Genomic DNA, 18,148 nt, shown 5'->3' with positions numbered 1-18,148 from the left:
ACTTATGTTTTTATTATCTTTTAACAGAGCAAATATTTGGTGCACTATGGAAGCAGCCAGGGTATACAAAGTTTATGGTGCTTAAAAATATATACACTGCATATGTATATAAGGTATATAAGGTATAAAAAGCTTTATGTATAGGTATATAGGTATCTGTATCTTGAGTACAAATCCCTACACCCAGGATTTTTCCCTTTAAGCCTGCTTGGGCTGTATCTGCTACTTCTTTGTCTGATTTATGAACTATGCTGTCCCTTTTTTCTCCTGCCTTCCTGCTGCCTGTTCTTGAGCAGTTTATTCCAGGGCTCATTAGCACCGCTGGAAAGACTAGCCTGAGGAAGGAAAAGGGACAATGCCAGCTGCACACCTGCGGTTGCTCTGTCTGCAGGGCTGAGGAGAAGTTGAGTGGCAAGGAGGAGATGGCCTTTGTGAGGTTTCTGGTGTTTTGCCCTGTCTCTGTATCACTAGACAGGGAGATACTGTTTCTGATGTATAGTCACTTTTCAGTATAAACCTTGAGGATGAAAATGCTGGAAAATGTTGGGCAGTATCTGTACTCAGATAAAGAGACTTTGTTACTCTCTTAAAGGAGTGGGGAGTAACTGAACTGATATTCTGAGAGTTTCCAAGGACTGGGATTCAACACATATTTTTGTTTGTTTTTATTTGTACTTTTCAACACAAATTTGATAGTCTCTGAGGCCTAAGATTTCTCCATCATACCCTGTCTCTTCACACACACACACACGCTATATCTATATCTATATCTATATCTACATATATATATACATACTCATACTGATATATATTGATATATATGTAAAAACATACATATTGATACTGATATATACATCGATATATTCTACAATGTAGATCACCCTCAAAAACATTATGCAAAGTGAAAGAATCCAGGCACAAAGGTTACATATTGTATGATTCCATTTATATAAAGTGTCAAGAAAGGGCAAACTTATAGAGTCAGAGAGTAGATTAGTGGTTGCCTGAGGCTGGAGGTGGGAATAGGGATGAACTATGAATGCGTAGGAAGGATCTTTCTGGGGTGATGGAAATGTTCTAATGGATGAAAATGTGATGGTTGCACAACCTGGTAAATTTACTAAAAATCATGGAATCATAAACTTAAAATTTTTTATGGTATGTAAATGGTACCTCCATAAACTTGTTTAAATATATGTATATGTATGTATATATGTGTGTATATATATATGTAATATCTAATTTAACCCTGTTACTATCAGAATCGCACATTAAATTTTTTCATCTTTAGTGGCAGAGCCTCCTTTGCTTTGAAGGGCCTGGGCACCATGCACCTGTCCAGTCCTGGGAAGTCAAGAGGCCAACACCTTTGAGTGTAATCTGAGGCCCAAGGAGTTTTACTCACCAGGCCTTCAGGTTAGTCCAGGGCCTTTCTCCTGCTGGATAGTTTGGAAAAGTGACACTGTTTTTTCCTCCTGTCAGCATCATACTGGGATATGTACAAAGGTTTTATTATCATCTTCCACAGGAAAATCATTAAAACCATACATACATAGGGTCTTGGTTTTACTTCCTGTATCAGTCAGGGCGGACTGGGTTATGCTGCAGTAGCAAAGGATATCCAAATCTCAGTGACTTAAAGGCACAATAGTTTATTATACACTTTTGCTACATAATGTTGAGGGTTGGTGGGGGGCTTTGCTCCGTGTGGTCCTTACTCAGGGATTCAGGCTGACAGAGCCTCCACCATCTAGATGTTGCCAGTGCCATGGCAGGAGGAAGGAAATATGAAGGATTACATACTGTTTTTTTAAAGTTTTTATTTCATTATTTTTTTTTTTTTTAGTTGAAGTATAGTTAATTTACAATGTCATGTTAGTTTCAAGTGTACCGCAAAATGATTCAGTTATACATACATACATATATATGTATATATATTCTTTTTCAGATTCTTTTTCCATATAGGTTATTACAAAATATTGAGTATAGTTCCCTGTGCTATACGGTAGGTCCTTGTTGGTTACCTACTTTATATATAGTAGTGTGTATCAGTTAATCACAAATTCCTAATTTATCTCTCCCCCGCCCTCTTCATACTGGTTCTTAAATGCTTCTACCCAGAGGTCACAAGCATCTCTTCCATTCATGTTTTATTGGACTGAGCAAGTCACATGACATCACCTAACTTCAAAGGAACAGAGAAGTGTAATCCTCCCTCCTGTGAGGAAATAGAGAGGAACCCGAAGTGGGTGGATAATAATAATGCCTGTCACACCCACTGTCACCAGAAGGCAGCAGAATGGTAAGGGCTTACAAGGTGCCCTCTGCTGGGGGAGGGTGACCAACTGTCCCATTTTGCCTGAGGCGTTTCCTCAGGACATGGCACTTTCTGTGTTAAAACTGGGAGAGTTTCAGGCCAATTGAGATGGTGGGTCACCCATGCTGTGTTCTGCCTTGGGTTGCACACCCTGAGGATGGAGGATGGAGGCATCTCTCTGCCCATGAATACACCTTTCAAAAAGTCAGTTCCAGGGACTTCCCTGGTGACGCAGTGGTTAAGAATCCGCCTGCCAATGCAGGGGACACGGGTTCGAGCCTTGGTCTGGGAAGATCCCACATGCCACGGAGCAACTAAGCCCGTGCACCACAACTACTGAGCCTGCACTCTAGAGCCCTCGAGGCACAACTACTGAAGCCCGCACGCCTAGAGCCCATGCTCCGCAACAAGAGAAGCTACCACAATGAGAAGCCCAAGCACTGCAACAAAGAGTAGCCCCCGCTCGCCGCAACTAGAGAAAGCCCATGTTCAGCAACAAAGACCCAGCACAGCCAAAAATAAATAAATAAATTTATAAAAAAAAAAAAATCTAAAAATTGAGGTTACTACAGAGTTCTCATTGGCTTCCAACTCTAAGAGGGAAGTAGAGTACTGTCTCCCCTGTCAGGGCCTAGAAACTTCCCTTGCTCATTCGAAGGCCATCAGTGTTAGCCTTCACCACATGCCTTTGGTTGGTGAGAGCCCATCTCTGGCTCCAGGACAGCCACCTCAAGATAGGAGAGGTCATACTGTGAATGGGGTAGGGGCGGTTGATCTTGAACCACCATTCAAAGAGACAGCCTCCCGCCTTGCAGTAAACCTGCATTTCACAGAAGGACAAAGAGTCTTTCAAATGCTTTAATAACAATAATACCAGTGATCACACCTCAGTCCGAGTGCTTACACATACTATTTTATTAAAAGCTTTTTAAATCCCAGTGTGACAATCAAGGATAACCAGATTGGAGAGTTACTTGCCCAAGTTCACAGAGTGGAAAGTAGCAGGGAAAGGGTCCTAAGACTGCCTCTTAAATCCCCAACTGAAAGGTCTTACCGTGCCCATTTCAGTCTATGAAGTGAGTCTATCCCATCCCAAGGGGGTTACCTACAGCTGATGAAGCTTGAGCCTTAGAGCTCCTTAATTGCACAGGGCCCTTAATGTGTTTCCATGGTCATGTGCTTCTGTAAAATTTGCAAAAGTAGGCTACATTTATATTCTTTTTCTGAAAGAAATGTTATATTCTTCAGGCCCCACAGAACCTGATTGGTTCCAGAGCATCAGAACACGTCCTCTAAGCTCTTCACCTCCTCCTCATGCTTCAGATGGCGAAAGGGCATGGCTTTCCTCTGCAAAACTTTCCCCATCTCTCTGTACAGTCATTTCCCCCTATTGTACATTTTCAGAGCACCATGTACCTCCCATTCATAACCAGAGCTGCAATTTTAACATTGTCTTGTGCAATTATGTGATTAAAGCCTATCTCCCCTGAGAGACTGTTCACTTCAGGAAGGCAGAGCCCATGTCTACCTTCAGTTGTATCTCCAGTGCCTATCAGGGTGCTTGGTACATGGTCAGAGCTCAATAAATGTTGCATAAAATAATGTCAGAATATTGTGTATATTGTGTGCATAAAAATTATTTTAGTTAAGTTTATTTTGAAGAATTTGTTGTATCCTTAGAAATAATTGGAGACCACCAGAAATTCTGCAAAATTAGGGCTGAGTGTCACTGCTCTAGGTTAATATCTAGATCTTGTATCTAAATATATCTAGATAATATAGGGTGACACACATACACTCTAGTGGGATCACCATTTCTACCTGGGGAAATTAAACCCCAGTTGTCTGAGAATCTGAAAATATCGCATTTTTAATACTCCATTTACCTCCAGAATTCCTTGAAATATAGATAGGAGAAAGCTCAGCAATTATACAATACCCAGCAAACAATCCTTGTGGGATGCTGACAATAGAGTTCAAGTTTTAGAGTCATCATACATCATTGTAGCTTCAATCTGGCACTTCCATTATACAATCCTTCTCAATATTAATAGTAGTTAACATTTATTGAATACTTGCTTTGTGCCAGGCACTGAGCTAGTTACCTTACACGCACTAGCTAAATCCTAACAATGGGCTTATGATACTCCTATCCTCATTTTACAAAGGACAAAACTGAGCCTCAGAGAGGATAAGTAACTTGTCCAAGGTCACAGAGTGGTGAAGCTTGAGGAGGAAAAGACTCCTGGTTGTCCTAACATTCATTCTACCCTTCTTTCTTTATTAGTAAAATCTATACATTCTAGATGAGCACATGACTGCCGGTATAACGTCTGTATTCCCCAGCCTTCCTTGGATCTAGCCATGAGATGAAGTCCAGACCCATGGGAAGGGGGCAGAATTCAAGCTTGCTTGTAAAAGGAAGGGATGTGGACTTCTGTTCTTTCTTCTTTCTCCACTGGCTGGAAAGTAGACTTGGTGACAGAATTGGGAGAAACTGTCCTGATGGTTACGGCCAGACTAAATTCACTGGGATTTGAAGCCAGATCTGTCGAATGCTAGAGTCTATGCTGAGCAAGGCCTTCAAAGGCCTTTCAAAGGCAACTGTGTTTATGAAGAAATTAGCAGAACTCAGCAGTAACCTGCTCCTGGAAACAAAAGGACGTTGGCAATAAACCCGCATTGGGATGGATGTCCACTCCAAAACTTATTAACTGAGTGACCATGGGCAAGTTTCTTAACCTCTCTGTCCCTCAGTCTCCTTATCTGTAAAATGGGAATGATAATAGTAGCTACCTCATAAGGCAGATGTGAGGACTAAGCAAGACAATACACGTGAAAGAGCTCAGCACTATTGCCAATTATATTGTAAAGAGCAGTGAAAATTAGTGATTACTATTATTGTAATTATTCAACTGTATAATCAACTGCAGAGTGTTGATAATATTGTTGATAGTACCAAAGGGGGTTTAAGATGATATATTTTATTTTATTTATTTATTTTTTTGCCGTGCCGTGCGGCTTGTGGGATCTTAGGTCCCCAACCAGGGATTGAACCCGTGGCCTCGGCAGTGAAAGCATGGAGTCCTACTAATCACTAAACCGCAAGGGAATTTCCAAGATAATATATTTTAAATGCTTGGTATAATCTTTAGCATATAGTAGGCACACCACAAATGGCAGTTTTTATGAATACATACATATTCAAAATAGGAGCCCTCTCCCCACAAAAAAGGCAAGGAAATGAACGTGAATAAAGACATTTCCGGGGGTGGGTGAGGGGAGGACACGCGGCAGGGGAGGGTAAAAGACTTTACAAAAACTAGGGCTTTTATTTTCAATTTGGAACTTGGAACAACAGACCACAGAACGATTCCATTTTGCAAGTCTCGCTGAGGGAGAAGCCAGTCCGCCACCGTTTGGGGGATGAGTGAGTCAGGCGCTTTCCTTTGGTCTTTCTGAATCAAAACTGCACTGCTTTCTGGACCATTTCTAAGGCAGCCTTTACCAAGAAGACATTCCTGTCGGAGAGGAGGATGGACTTGGGAGAAATTCTCTTACTGGAAGCATGAGCTTAGGAATTTTTTTTTTGATGGTGGTGTTTTTTGTTTTGGACATCTTATTCCTGGCAACTTTGGGGTTTTTGGTGTCAACATAAAATGGACCACACACCACAGCTGCCGTCTTGACATGTTTGTTTGTTTGGTTTTGTTACATCCTATATTATGCAGAACTATTTTTGTACAAATTGTTTAAAAGTTATTTATGCAAGGTTTGAATGCATACCAGTGTTTTTATTGTTTTGAGATTGCCAACTTTCCTGGTTTCCTTAAGGTAGGAGAGAACTTAACCTGTACTGCATATGAATCCATCTACACACGTGCCCAGATCTGGCAAAACAGGCTAAGACCTTCCAGTTAAAAGCATGTCTAACTGGAAGTTGACAGCCTGCTTTGTATGTCAAGAAGTTATATAAGCATGTTGTGGATATGTGTAAATTATAGTCAAAGTGAGACACTTTGCTAAATTTCCTCTGTATAGAATTCACCTTTTTCTCAAAATTTTAAAATTCAGACTTTAGCCTTTGAACTCAGGAGGGTTTTGCTCCCGCATATGAGCTCTTGTACTCTACATAGATCTAATTTATACAGTGAGTCAAGAAGTTGAATAAATGATCCAACATAGCCTTTCTTTTCCTTTTTTCTCTCCTTTGAAGTGTGAGTTGAGTTCTCGTTTAAGGTTTATAACATGGCTGTTTCCTAGTTGTAAAGTTATGCATTCATAAGTGCCATTGTTGTAAGGTGGTGTTTCCCTAGACCTTCCCTGACGCGGTTTTACCTTTGTTGAATTTGTATAAACAACTGTACAAAAAAAACCAAAAAAAAAGACATTTCAGTTTAGATAGGATGGTGTTAATATGTATTTTTCATCATCTATTTGCAGAGCAGGGATTATAACAATAAAAAAAAAAAACAACTGGGCTTCCCTGGTGGCGCAGTGGTTGAGAATCTGCCTGCCAATGTAGGGGACATGGGTTCGAGCCCTGGTCTGGGAAGATCCCACATGCCGCGGAGCAACTAGGCCCGTGAGCCACAACTACTGAGCCTGCGCGTCTGGAGCCTGTGCTCCGCAACAAGAGAGGCCGCGATAGTGAGAGGCCCGCGCACCGCGATGAAGAGTGGCCCCCACTTGCCGCAACTAGAGAAAGCCCTCGCACAGAAACGAAGACCCAACACAGCAAAAAATAATAAATAAATAAATAGAAGATGCTTCCCTCTACTTAAAAACAAAAAACAAAAAAACAACAACAACAACTAATATTCCTTTCTCTACTGCTTTAAATGAAAAGCTATTTCCTAGGGCAGGCTTTGCCAAAGACATTTGACCTTGAGACCTCACCCAATTTAAAACCCTGCTGAAAATCCTTTCACTTAAATGTAACATCAATGACAAAGAAAGAACTAGAGTTAGTGAAATTCATAACAGATGATAAAAGAAACATAGGGTGTGACCTACTGTAAAGAGACAGATGAAAGGAAACTATTGTGTCTTTCTAGAGAAAAAAATAGACTCATTATTTGAAAAACCCAAAATAAACATTGATTTTAAGAACAGAAGACTTGAATTCTGGTCTTATCATTATCCTGGTCCTTTAGCTGCCTTTGAACCTCCTAGAATTGGTCATAGGACGTTGTAGAAGAATGTGGAAAGTATGAGGATAAATAACAAGTAATTGAAAGGGTCATTTTAGTTCTTCAAAGTAGTTCTAAAGAAACATTTAAGATTTTCTCAGTTACTTTCTGCAGAAGACTCTAAACAATGAAACAACGTCAATGTGATCATTTCCTTCCACCTGGGTTGCTAGGGTTTCCTTTATTGCTCATTCACATGCACATCATCACTAATATTAATTAGTAGCTTTTCCTGGTAATAGTTTTACCACAACACAAGGAGAGAAACACAACACAAGCTGATCCTGGGACCAGCATCTTGGTGGATGAGTCAATTCAGTTAGACATGTATTTGTGGAATGTTCCTAGAGTACTAAGGAACACCTTTTATTGGAATAACACATTACAGTTTTCAATTTACTTTCACACACATGAACTCACGTGGCTGTGGTTCCAGGGTCACAGTACGAGGGCTTGAAGATCTGGGGTCTTAGCACTCTCAGGTCGCTCTGTGCCTCTCTTTTCCAATATGTGAAATGGAGGTAACGCTACTTTATCTATCACACGGAGTTGTCCTGTTGGCTCAAATGAAAATATATGCATGGGAATGCTTTGCAAACTGTAAAGTTCTGTGTCAGTAGAAACTATCACTTTAAAGTAATATTAAAGATGAGGAAATCAGGCTATGAAATGTCCTTGCACCTGCTAAAGTTGTCCGGGCAGGTAATGGCAGAGCGGGACGCCACCATTCCTCCAAAAAAAAATACGTAGAGAGGGGAGGTCTGTCATTCTTTTTTGGCCACCCAGCAGCTGAACCCCCTTGCCTTTGTTTTGAAGAATCCCTCCCCCTCAGAGGCACATGCCTCCTTTCTGTTCCTTTTCCTGGCCTCACCTGAGCTCGGGGGTGGGCTGTGACCTGGGCCCCCAGGCTGCTGTCCTCACTGAGCTCCTCTGAGGAGTGACTTGGATTTTGTTCCAGATGTTAACATCCCAAATCTGGCCCTCCTGAAGGAGAGTCTGTGAACTACCAAGTAACTTTAAAAATCAGTGCTCTCCAAACTGTAAGGTGCCTACAAGTCACCAGGAGATTGTGTTAAAAGGTAGAGTGGGACTCAGCAGGTCTGGGTGGGCCTGAGATTCTGCGTTTCTAACAAGCTTCCAGGTGATGCCCCCGCTGCTGGCCTGTGGACCCCACTTTGGGCAGCAAGCCTTTTCTAAATTTGTTCTCAGTTTAACTAACACCCTGACTAATAGTACAGATTCTGTCATCAAAAATGGGGGGACAGGGTTTATACATAAAACAGTACGGAAACACATGAAAAGGAAAACTTGCAATTTTTCTAGGATGACAATTATTCTATTGTCTTCTAGAAAAAAGCCTGGATGATGTTTAACTTTCAAAATTAAGGTGAATCAAAATTGTGTTGAGGGACTTCCCTGGTGGCCCGGTGGTTAAGAATCTGCCTGCCAATGCAGGGGACACGGGTTCGAGCCCTGGTCCGGGAAGATCCCACAGGCTGTGGAGTAACTAAGCCCGTGTGCCACAACTACTGAGCCCACGTGCTGCAACTACTGAAGCCCGTGCGCCTAGAGCTCGTGCTCGGCAACAAGAGAAGCCACTGCAAGGAGAAGCCCGTGCACCGCAATGAAGAGTAGCCCCCGCTCGCCACAACTAGAGAAAGCCCACAAGCAGCAATGTAGACCCAATGGAGCCAAAAAAAGCAATGAAGACCCAACGGAGCCAAAAAAAAAAAAAAAAAAGTAAAAAAAAAAATTGTGTTGTGACATTTTATTGTTCTGTAACAGCCCTAGAGTTAATTGAAGACACAGTGATCTATTGTAAAACTAGATTTGGAAATGATTCTTTGAGGTAGTTACATCTTCAGGGGCGTGATTACAGTGGGAGCATAACGGGTGTAGGAGGGCAGGAATGCCAACTTCCTGACTAAATTCACTTTCTTGGAATCTCTTCCTCATACACTCCCTGTCTCTTTAAGTAACTGAGACAAAGAGAAAGTTCAGCTAGATAAAGGCAGAAGCAGAGTGGCCCTCCCTAAAATTATGGTAACAGGTGTCAGCCATAGAAGCCTAAAGACTAGTGTCTAAGTCATCTCGAGCTGCCATAACAAAATACCATAGCCTGGGTGGCTTAAACAGACATTTCTTTCCCACAGTTCTGGAGGCCGGCAGATTTGGTCTTTGGTGAGGGCCTGCCTCCGGCTCACAACTAGGCTGCCTTCTTGCTATTTCCTCACATGTTGGAGAAAGAGAGCTCTGGTGTCTTTTTCTCTTCTTATAAGGATATGAATCTCATTTTGGAGGGCTCACTATCATGACCTCGTCTAAACCTAATTACCTCCTAAAGGCCTCACTTCCTAATGCCAACACATTGGGGGGGTTAGGGCTTCAACATATAAATTTGGGGGCCGGGAAGGGGGGGAACATTCAGGCCATTACAATTAGATAAAAGATTCTTCTAGATTCTTCTAGATAAATGATTTAGCTTCAGTGCTGGGAGTCTGTCAGTTCTGGGTAAAGTTCCCTGTTGTCAGTGGTGGTGTGTTTTGCTGTAATGAACATGCACCATGGTGAGCTCTGACTGACAGTAGAACAGTGGGCAACACCCTCTTTCCCTGTGGAGCCTGGAGGATGGCACGTTTTGTCAGTTGGAGAAGCAAATGCATAGCAAGCCCTAGGATGCCATGTAAAGTACCTTAAACAAAAAAATTGGATGCCCTTGTTCTAGAAAACAAACAATGCAAGCTCCAAGGTAGCTCAGAACTCAAGAGTATATATCAAATGGCCTTTAGGAAGAAAACCAAGAGTTGCTTGAACACGTAAATAAAGATTTCCCCTGGCTAATGTCAGCATCCAAAGAACATCTCACAGTTGGTTTCTTGTCTGCACCTGCCTTTCCAAGACGGAAACAGAAAACAAGAGTCTATGATACAGAGAAAACAGACATGGAGAGAAAACTGAGTAGTTTTTGCCATAATTAAGTCAGAAAATGGCTGGTCTTCTCTTAATCACAGCTTACATAAGCAATTCTCACCCTGGTATTGCAGTATTTAAGGAATTCTCCTAGATGTCTTCAGGAAATCCTCTCTTCAAATCTCTCTCCACTTACACCCCTTCTCCAAAAATTAAAATAAATAAACTTACATTTTTAATCTAAAAACGTGCATGACACATACAAATTTCATACAGTACATTTAATATCAAAATCAGATAATTTAAAGTATTTTTAACAGAATAGTGCTAATAAATAAATAATAGTGTTAATAAGAAATAAATAAATAGCAAAATTTGTTACTAAGATGCATAGACCTTTGAGATATATTGTAGCATAAAAACAAACAAATTGAAAAATAGTGCATATATCATACAATTTTTGAAGCAAACATACATACACAATGTTTTTTATAACATATATGAAGATGCAGGGAAAATGATCTGGAAGAGACACTCCCAACTGAGATGAGTAATTATCCCAGCAAAGGATTAAGCAATAACCACCACGCACAAAAGTCTAATCATTGACCTTACCTAGAGAGATCCCCAAGAACAAGCCCCATTTGGGCCTCCGAGAAAGAAGACACACCATCTTCGTGGATTTAACCAAATGTGCTGGACAAAATCATACACCAATATATTTAAATAAAAGGAGAAGGAGATGGAAAAATAATCACCTTATCCCATTGCTCTCCTCTCCCACTCAAATAATGCCTTGGACTCCACTCTCTCAGGCAAAAAGAGTCGGAAACTAAAAAGTGAAACAAAATAAAGATGAAGAAGTTAGCTCTGGGCCAGGGCATCCTAATCATTTGCGGGACCCTGGGCTAGAGTACAAATGGACATCCATATGTAATATGTCTAAACATGTAAAAGTTATAAATCCAGTGAATGCACTGTTTAATGAAATATATTTTGTCTTCCTGCCTTGACAAATATTCCTGTCAAATATTCATTTGATTCATTTGACAGGAAGGACAGGTCAAGTGAGACTTCTCAGAGTCGTACACCAGCACGAGGCAGCATTTGGAGAGCCAGCTCGGGGTCCGTGGGCTTCCCTCTTGGTTTTCCGCTGCTGGCCCGTCTGTGTGGCGAGGGGCTCTGTGCGCGTGTGTAGGCCACTCGGCTTTCACGCACAATCTATCCACATCCCTTTAAACAGCTGCACCTGGTCTCCCTGTGCCCTGGCGTGGGCTCTTTAGTGCTATGCCCCACCTTTAGAAAGCTGGACCTGGGAAAAGGCCTATGCTGGCCCTGGAAGTGAGCTCAGGGCCATTTGGACAGGGATGTGGGGTCTCTCATCCCCTGAGACTGGTCTAGAAGTGGGAGGCAGAACACAGGCTCTGGAAGGGCACATCCCTTGGGCCTCATGGACTTTTTAGCCCGTGGGAGGTGTGATTGGAGGAGGGCCATGGAAGAGTCCTCTGAAGCCAGGGTCCCAGGGGTGGGCTCCCTCTTACACTGGTCTAAAGTCAGTACTATTCTTGGTTTGGGGATGTCCTGGGCTCAGGTCCTGATGAGTTAAGGGATTTCAAGCGTCATTTTGACTATGTTATATATAGATCCCAAGTCAGTGAATTAACTTATTCTTCCCACTTTGTACAAAATATGGATATTTAAAAATGTGCATTAAGACTTTCTTCTCCATGAGAGATGCCCAGGACTGGGTCAGAGACTGACTGATGAAACCAGATCTACCTCTTTCATCACATCCCCTTATTTCACTGGAGTAGCAGGCAGAATCGTTGACACTGTAACTTGTTCTCTCTCCCTCTTTTGCAGAGTATGGTTGAATTTACCTAAAAGCGCTAATGATGTGATTCCACCGCACTAACTGTAGGATCTTATTTCCTTTTGTATGAGTTATTATTTGGCTGCATAACAAATTACCCCCAAATATAACAGCTTAAAACAACAAATATTTATTATTTCATAGTTTGTGTGGGTCAGGGATATGTAAGTGGCTTAGCTGGGCAGTTGTGGCTCAAGGTCTGTGATGAGATTGCAGGCAAGCTGTCCACCAGGGCTGCAGTCGTCCCAGGACTCAGGTGAGGCTGCAGGATGCTATTCCAAGTCCATTCACATGGTTTTTCAGGCTTTAGTTCATTTGCTTGTCATATCACAGGGGCCTCCTGGAAGCCAAAGGAGAATTTCCGGAAGGAGAGAAGAGTGAGGCAAGAGTCAAGTGAGACAATGGCATTTGGAAAAGGGTACCTCAGATCTGGCAGCTGCAAGGTAACTTCCCAAACCAGGGTCTGCCAACAGGTGCTGTGTCAGGCTACTTGGGGACCTTACGAAAAATATACCAATAGTATATATATCCTTAGAGTTAATAATACTGTACTGTATATTTGAAAGTTGCTAAGACATTATATCTTAAAAGTTCTTGGCACAAGAAAAAAACTTTTGTAATTATGTGTGGTGATGGATGTTAACTAGACTTATTATGGTGATCATTTCACATATAGACACGTATCGAATCATATTGTTCACCTGTAACTAATAAAATGTTGTCTATCTCGATAAAAGAATACCAGTTCCTAGACCCACTTTTTTTTTTTTTCTTTTGCAAGGAAGCTGAAGTCAAGAAAGTTAAATGACTTCCTCAAATTCCCATAGCTAGAAGAAGACTGAACTGAAAAAGACTGGAATTCAGGCTCATCTGGAAGCCACAGTTCCTGTGAGGAAGCAACATACAAGGCTGGCTCCCCACAAACCCAGGTGAACATGAACCCTGGCTCTCCATTGACCGCCAGGCAGCCTTGCGTGAGCTTGAGTCATAGGATCTGTACAAATACTGGTTAGCTTATACGTGAAGAGGGTGTAATATTTACCTTGTGCTATTATTGTGTCGACTAAGTTATCTTTAATGCTCCCTTGCCAAAGACCACTAGGAATATACCTATAGTTTAAAAATTTGAATTTATTACTCATTGCAGTGAGGGAAATGTACACCATCCTGGAGGTGTGTCAGTGAGAGGGTATTAGGAAATATTATTAAAGGATTTGGGTTTTTGTTAGCTGATTGGGGGAGGGCTTAGGAAAGCAGGGGTCATTCTATTGAGTGTGTATCTTCATAAATCTTATCCATAGAAGGGCAGACCAGAGAGAGGCTAAGGCTGTTAACTGGCAAAGAAGCAGCGGTCACGCTAACTGGCCAGGATAGCTGTGTGTCCACTGTGGCTTGGACAATGTTCATATTTTGTCTGTGTTTAGACATGATTAAGGAGTCTTGTTCTTGTCTTCATCTGTCGTGGTCACAGAGGGGCCTTGTCTCAGGTTGATGTTCTGAGAAATTGTCCACGTTTATGTTTAAGAGAAAAACACCAAGGCCCAGTGATAGCACCAGGCCAGCTTTTTCCCAGAATATAAAATATCTTATCATAGTGCTGGACTCACAGGTGTTCCATCCATCGGGGTTATGACTTTATTGCACACACCCACACTGCCAGCGCTGGACCTTTGAGTCACAGTGAGGCAGGTAAGGGGTGTTCTGGGGCGGAGACATTTGGAAGAATCTAAAAGACAGATATCCCTTCAAGCTGCAATGACCCATTTTCTTCTCCAGCTTCAGGCATTACATGAAGCCATTTCCATGAGGTCAAGGGTATGTCAGCCTGTGGAGAATTTCAGAAAGAGCAAAGAGGGGTCTACAAGGTAGAGGGCCTATCCCTGACTCTGCCTTGCCTCCTTCCTGCAGTAAAGGCATTCTGAGCACTTACAGGGAGTCAGAACTGAGCTAGATGCTGTGTGACACCCACCACCTCGTGGAAAAGACAGACAAGCAAACAATCACGCTGAAAAACGCGGTAAAAGAAAACAGTGTACAGTGAGGATCACCGACAGTCTAAGCAGGGGTTCCCACACTTTCCTGAATAGTGTAATCACGTGGATCTTTGAAAAATACGGATGACTGGATCCCACTGCACTAACGTAATTGGTCTGGGATACTACCCAGAGCATCGCGATTTGAAAAACTCCCTGGGTGATTCAATGTGCAGCAAAGTTTGGGAGCCATTGGTTTAGTCCATCCATCCTTACAGTCTGGGGTGGGGTTGGGGTCACACAGCTGTTTTATCTTAGGAAGCTGTGGTCCCTCATCCCAGACACTTGTATTTAGGTACAAAATCTGAAAGAGAATTTCAGAGGGCTTACAGATCCTAAGAAGAGAATCTGGGAATTCCTTGTAGGGGGCGGGCTGTCTCGTGAAAACCCCCCAGACACAGGAGTATCCAATCCCAATCAGAGTGACATGAGCTCTCCGTCCCCTCCAGAATGGCGCTGGCCCTTTCTCTTTCACAGAAGCCTCGGCGTTAGTGTCACCAAACCTAGGTCGGGCATGGCGGTAAGCAGCTACCGAGCGGCCGGTGTGCGCACGTGTGAGAGTGTGCACACGTGTGAGAGTGTGCACGCCGGCGTGCACGCGCAGGGCCGCCGGCGAGCGTGCGTTTCCGTTAGGGAGCCCGGGCGGCCTCCGGCTCAGGCGGCAGCAGCGCGCCCGGCGCCCCCTCCCGCCCAGTCCCCTCCCCCTGTGGCTCTCGCTCGCCCTCTTCCCTCCCCCGGCAACGTCGGCCGCCTCCGGGTGCGCAGGGCAGCGCTCGGCACGCGAACCCCTTCTGCAGGCGCCCCGGCGCCACTCGAGCGTCGAGCCCCGGGCGCGCGTATCGTCCCCCCCCGCCCCGCAGCCGCCGAGCGACGATGAGCCGAGGCGCAGGGGTCGCGGAGAGCAGGTGAGCGCAGCCGCGGGGCTGGGGGGGTGGGGGTTTCGGAAGGAGAAAGGGAGAGCGGGGGTGGAGTGCGGCTGGGCCCAACATCGCCGCGTGGAGAAGGGGCTTTGCGGTCTTTAGCACCCTCCACCGCAGGCTCTGCTTTTGCCCTTTTCCGGGCGGGGCGAGGGCTCCACTCCCGCCCCGGCATCCCCGCTCGGGCCGCACAAACAAAGCGCCCTTCGGCGGCGGCGCCTGCCCCGCGCGGGCACGGAGCATGGGGGAGGCGACGCGCCGTGCTTCCCGGACTCCGACCCCCTACCCCCGGCGGGGGGCCCGGGCGGTCGCACCTGGGTCGGGCGGGCGGCGCCGGGGTCGCGCGCAGGTGCTCGCGCGGAAGGCGGTGGCGCGCAGCTCGGAGGCCCAGGGCACCCTGCCCGGAGGCGGGGCTACGGGCAGCGCTGCTGCCCCCTGTCGCCGCGGCTTCCCCACGCCCGCTACCCGTCTCCAGGGCGGCGGCGGCAGGTGGGCCCGATTTGTTCACATACACCTGGCGGCGGGCGGGTGAGGAGGAGGGCAGGTCTCCCTGCGGCATCCCCTTTGCTCTCAGCGTGTGTGGACCGGCGCCCTTCCCGCCTCCATGGCGACTCCCCGCCCCCGAGGCCCGGTTCTGCTGTCCTCGTGTGCCCCCAGCTCTCGAGCTTCAGCTCTCTGGAGCTCCTGCGCCCTCTGCACCTGGAGGAGGACTGGGGAGGTTTTACTGAACACCATCGGCGCTTTGGCCACCTGGCTGTCAAGTTGAGTTGAGAGCAGGATTATTTCCTTAATCCCTTTTTGGCCATGCGTGGGACACCCGCGCGCCCATCATCCCCTCAACGCCCCCGTGGGGCCCTAACAATGTCTTGAGCACAGTAGGCGCAAGATCAACATTGCTTGAAGGATTTCTGCTATTACTGTAAAGGCAGCCAATGCTTCTGTGTGTTATCAGCGTCCCATAGCCCTTTAAAAGCAGCCGCTTTTTACGTGGGAATGTCTATTAAGAGCTGGTTTGAGATGTTGTGGTCGAGTTCTCCAGGACTCACTGTCATCTGCAAAAGCAGGCTTTTAGATGTAGTGTTTGGATGTAGTGTTTCAGCAGAAGACACATGATGGCTTGTTTGTGAAATATATCCTTTAGGTAATCCTCTCATTGCAGTAAATACTTGCAGGAAGTCCAACCCAAAACAGTGCAGAAACGCTCGGCGAAGATTGAGACTCTGCAGAGAATTTACTTATGGGACAGTCCCTGACACAAAAAGAGTTTCTGCAGGATCAGCTAGAGGAAGAAGAGAATGCGGAGGTTTAAAGAGTTCACTTCAGTTTTTCATGCATCATTCACGGAACATTAGGCCCAGCTTCTCTCAGGAAGGAGGGAGGGATTTTTTGGTTTTGTTTTGTGTGTGTGTGTGGGTGTGTGTGTTTTCCTCGTCTATTCTTTAAAACACTGTTGCAATCAGGAAGACAGTCTTAGAAAAGTCTGTTGTGGATGGGTTTTGCTGTTGAATTTCTTGAAGTTAGCATGAATAAAACTACACTAGGCCATAAACTGTGTCTGCTTGGAATATCAAAAACACTTCTTTAGAGGTGGTCAGTTAACAGCAAGACTTGTAAATGATTGTTAAAGAGAACTTTGAATCAAATTATGGCTAAAAGTAAAGTTTTGTTCCTCAAAACAAAAGAGGAAGTGAATTGAAATATAGTGTGTGAAATTAGCACAGTTACTTACAGAGAGCTAAGGAAACCTCTACCAGCCTTCCTAGTATTACTCTGAAATGTGGGCCCTCCCCACCACTTTCCATGAAGACTTGTTAGTCCACCACCTCTGATCTTTCTGGCCTCTTCAGGGAGATCGTTGCTAATGTGTCATTTAAACACTTCAGTGTGGTAACAAAGTCCATATAATTGTGTGTCAAACAAGGGGGAGGTGCAATTCTCAGTAAACTGTAAAGCACCCTACAGATGTTTGCTACAGTTAGTTGTAATTTTTAGTAGCTACACAGTATGCCCCTCTGATACTTAGCCATTCCCACATTTTTGGCCATTTGAGCTGTTATTACTGATTTTTCAATATTAAGGAAGTCTCTGTTTTATATCTAATTACCACATTCTTTCTGTCATTTATTTGTCCAATGAACATTTTTTTTTTTAATAGTGCGAACTATATGCCAAACAGTGTGTTAGATGCTGGGGATGTGGAATCCTTGGCTGCACACACGCACACACAAACAGACACTCGTACACACTCCTTGTTCCTTTAGTTCCCAGGGGTTATAAACGGCTTATAAACAAAGCACAGGAAAGCAGTGCAATAAAACCATTAATCTAGGTGTACATCAGACCTGGGCTCAGGGAGGGGAGTAGAGAAGGGATCCCTTCTACTGGGCTGAGTTATGGGAATCACCCCACCCCATCCATCCCCAGTCAAGTGAGCTCTCCTTCTTGCCCACCCTGAGCACTTATGATTTCTTTCTCTTCCCTCTTCTTCCTCTTCCTCCTTCCCTCCTTGTCCCTTCACTGCTAGAAGTGTTCCAGCTGCCTCCCGTCTCCCTTAAGCCAGCTTAGTTCCAGCCCTTTTCCCTCTTGGCTCCACTTCCCTTTGGAATACATTATGCAGAGATTTCATTGGCAGTTAGTTACAAGGAGAAATAAGGGAGTAAACCCGGAAACTGTTCCTCCTAATTCCTGCCACCCCACAGCAGCCGTTTGGGCTATTTCCCCAATGCAGTCACCTCTTCCTTCCACCTGGGGTCATTCTCCATTCACAAACGTGGCCAGTAAAGCTAAAGTCCTATATAATACTTTTCCTTTCCCAAGACACTGAAAACCCTTCCTGTGTGTGTATGTGTTTACAGTCATACAGAAAACACAGCATCTTAAGTGCACAGCTTGATGACTTACCACAA

General features: G+C 44.4%; 1 protein-coding gene and 1 long non-coding RNA gene across 7 annotated transcripts in view; one reads left to right on the top strand and one right to left on the bottom strand.

Moving 5' to 3' along the window:
- Positions 1-9,226: 9,226 nt before the first annotated feature.
- LOC309659153 lies at positions 9,227-16,374 on the bottom strand. Its single transcript, XR_014262632.1, has 3 exons — positions 15,557-16,374; positions 11,178-12,632; positions 9,227-10,619 (listed from the first exon to the last, which is right to left on the bottom strand). It is a non-coding gene; the product is annotated as an uncharacterized lncRNA (long non-coding RNA).
- Positions 14,919-18,148, top strand: part of LOC309659124 (NACHT, LRR and PYD domains-containing protein 1a-like) — a 38,358-nt gene continuing 35,128 nt past the window's right edge. For 5 of the 6 annotated variants that reach the window (XR_014262611.1, XR_014262612.1, XR_014262613.1 and 2 more), the window contains exon 1: positions 14,919-15,230. Coding sequence is in view for 1 of the 6 variants with exons in the window: in XM_082458416.1 (XP_082314542.1) it covers positions 15,199-15,230 (32 nt within the window). In the remaining 5 variants the exon portion in view is untranslated. The remainder of the gene's footprint in view (positions 15,231-18,148) is intronic. The other variant, XR_014262615.1, reaches the window with a different exon arrangement.

This window comes from Balaenoptera physalus (genome assembly GCF_965194825.1).
Source record: "Balaenoptera physalus genome assembly, chromosome: 4".
NCBI lineage: Eukaryota > Metazoa > Chordata > Mammalia > Artiodactyla > Balaenopteridae > Balaenoptera > Balaenoptera physalus.
This window is presented reverse-complemented; position numbering and strand designations above follow the sequence as displayed.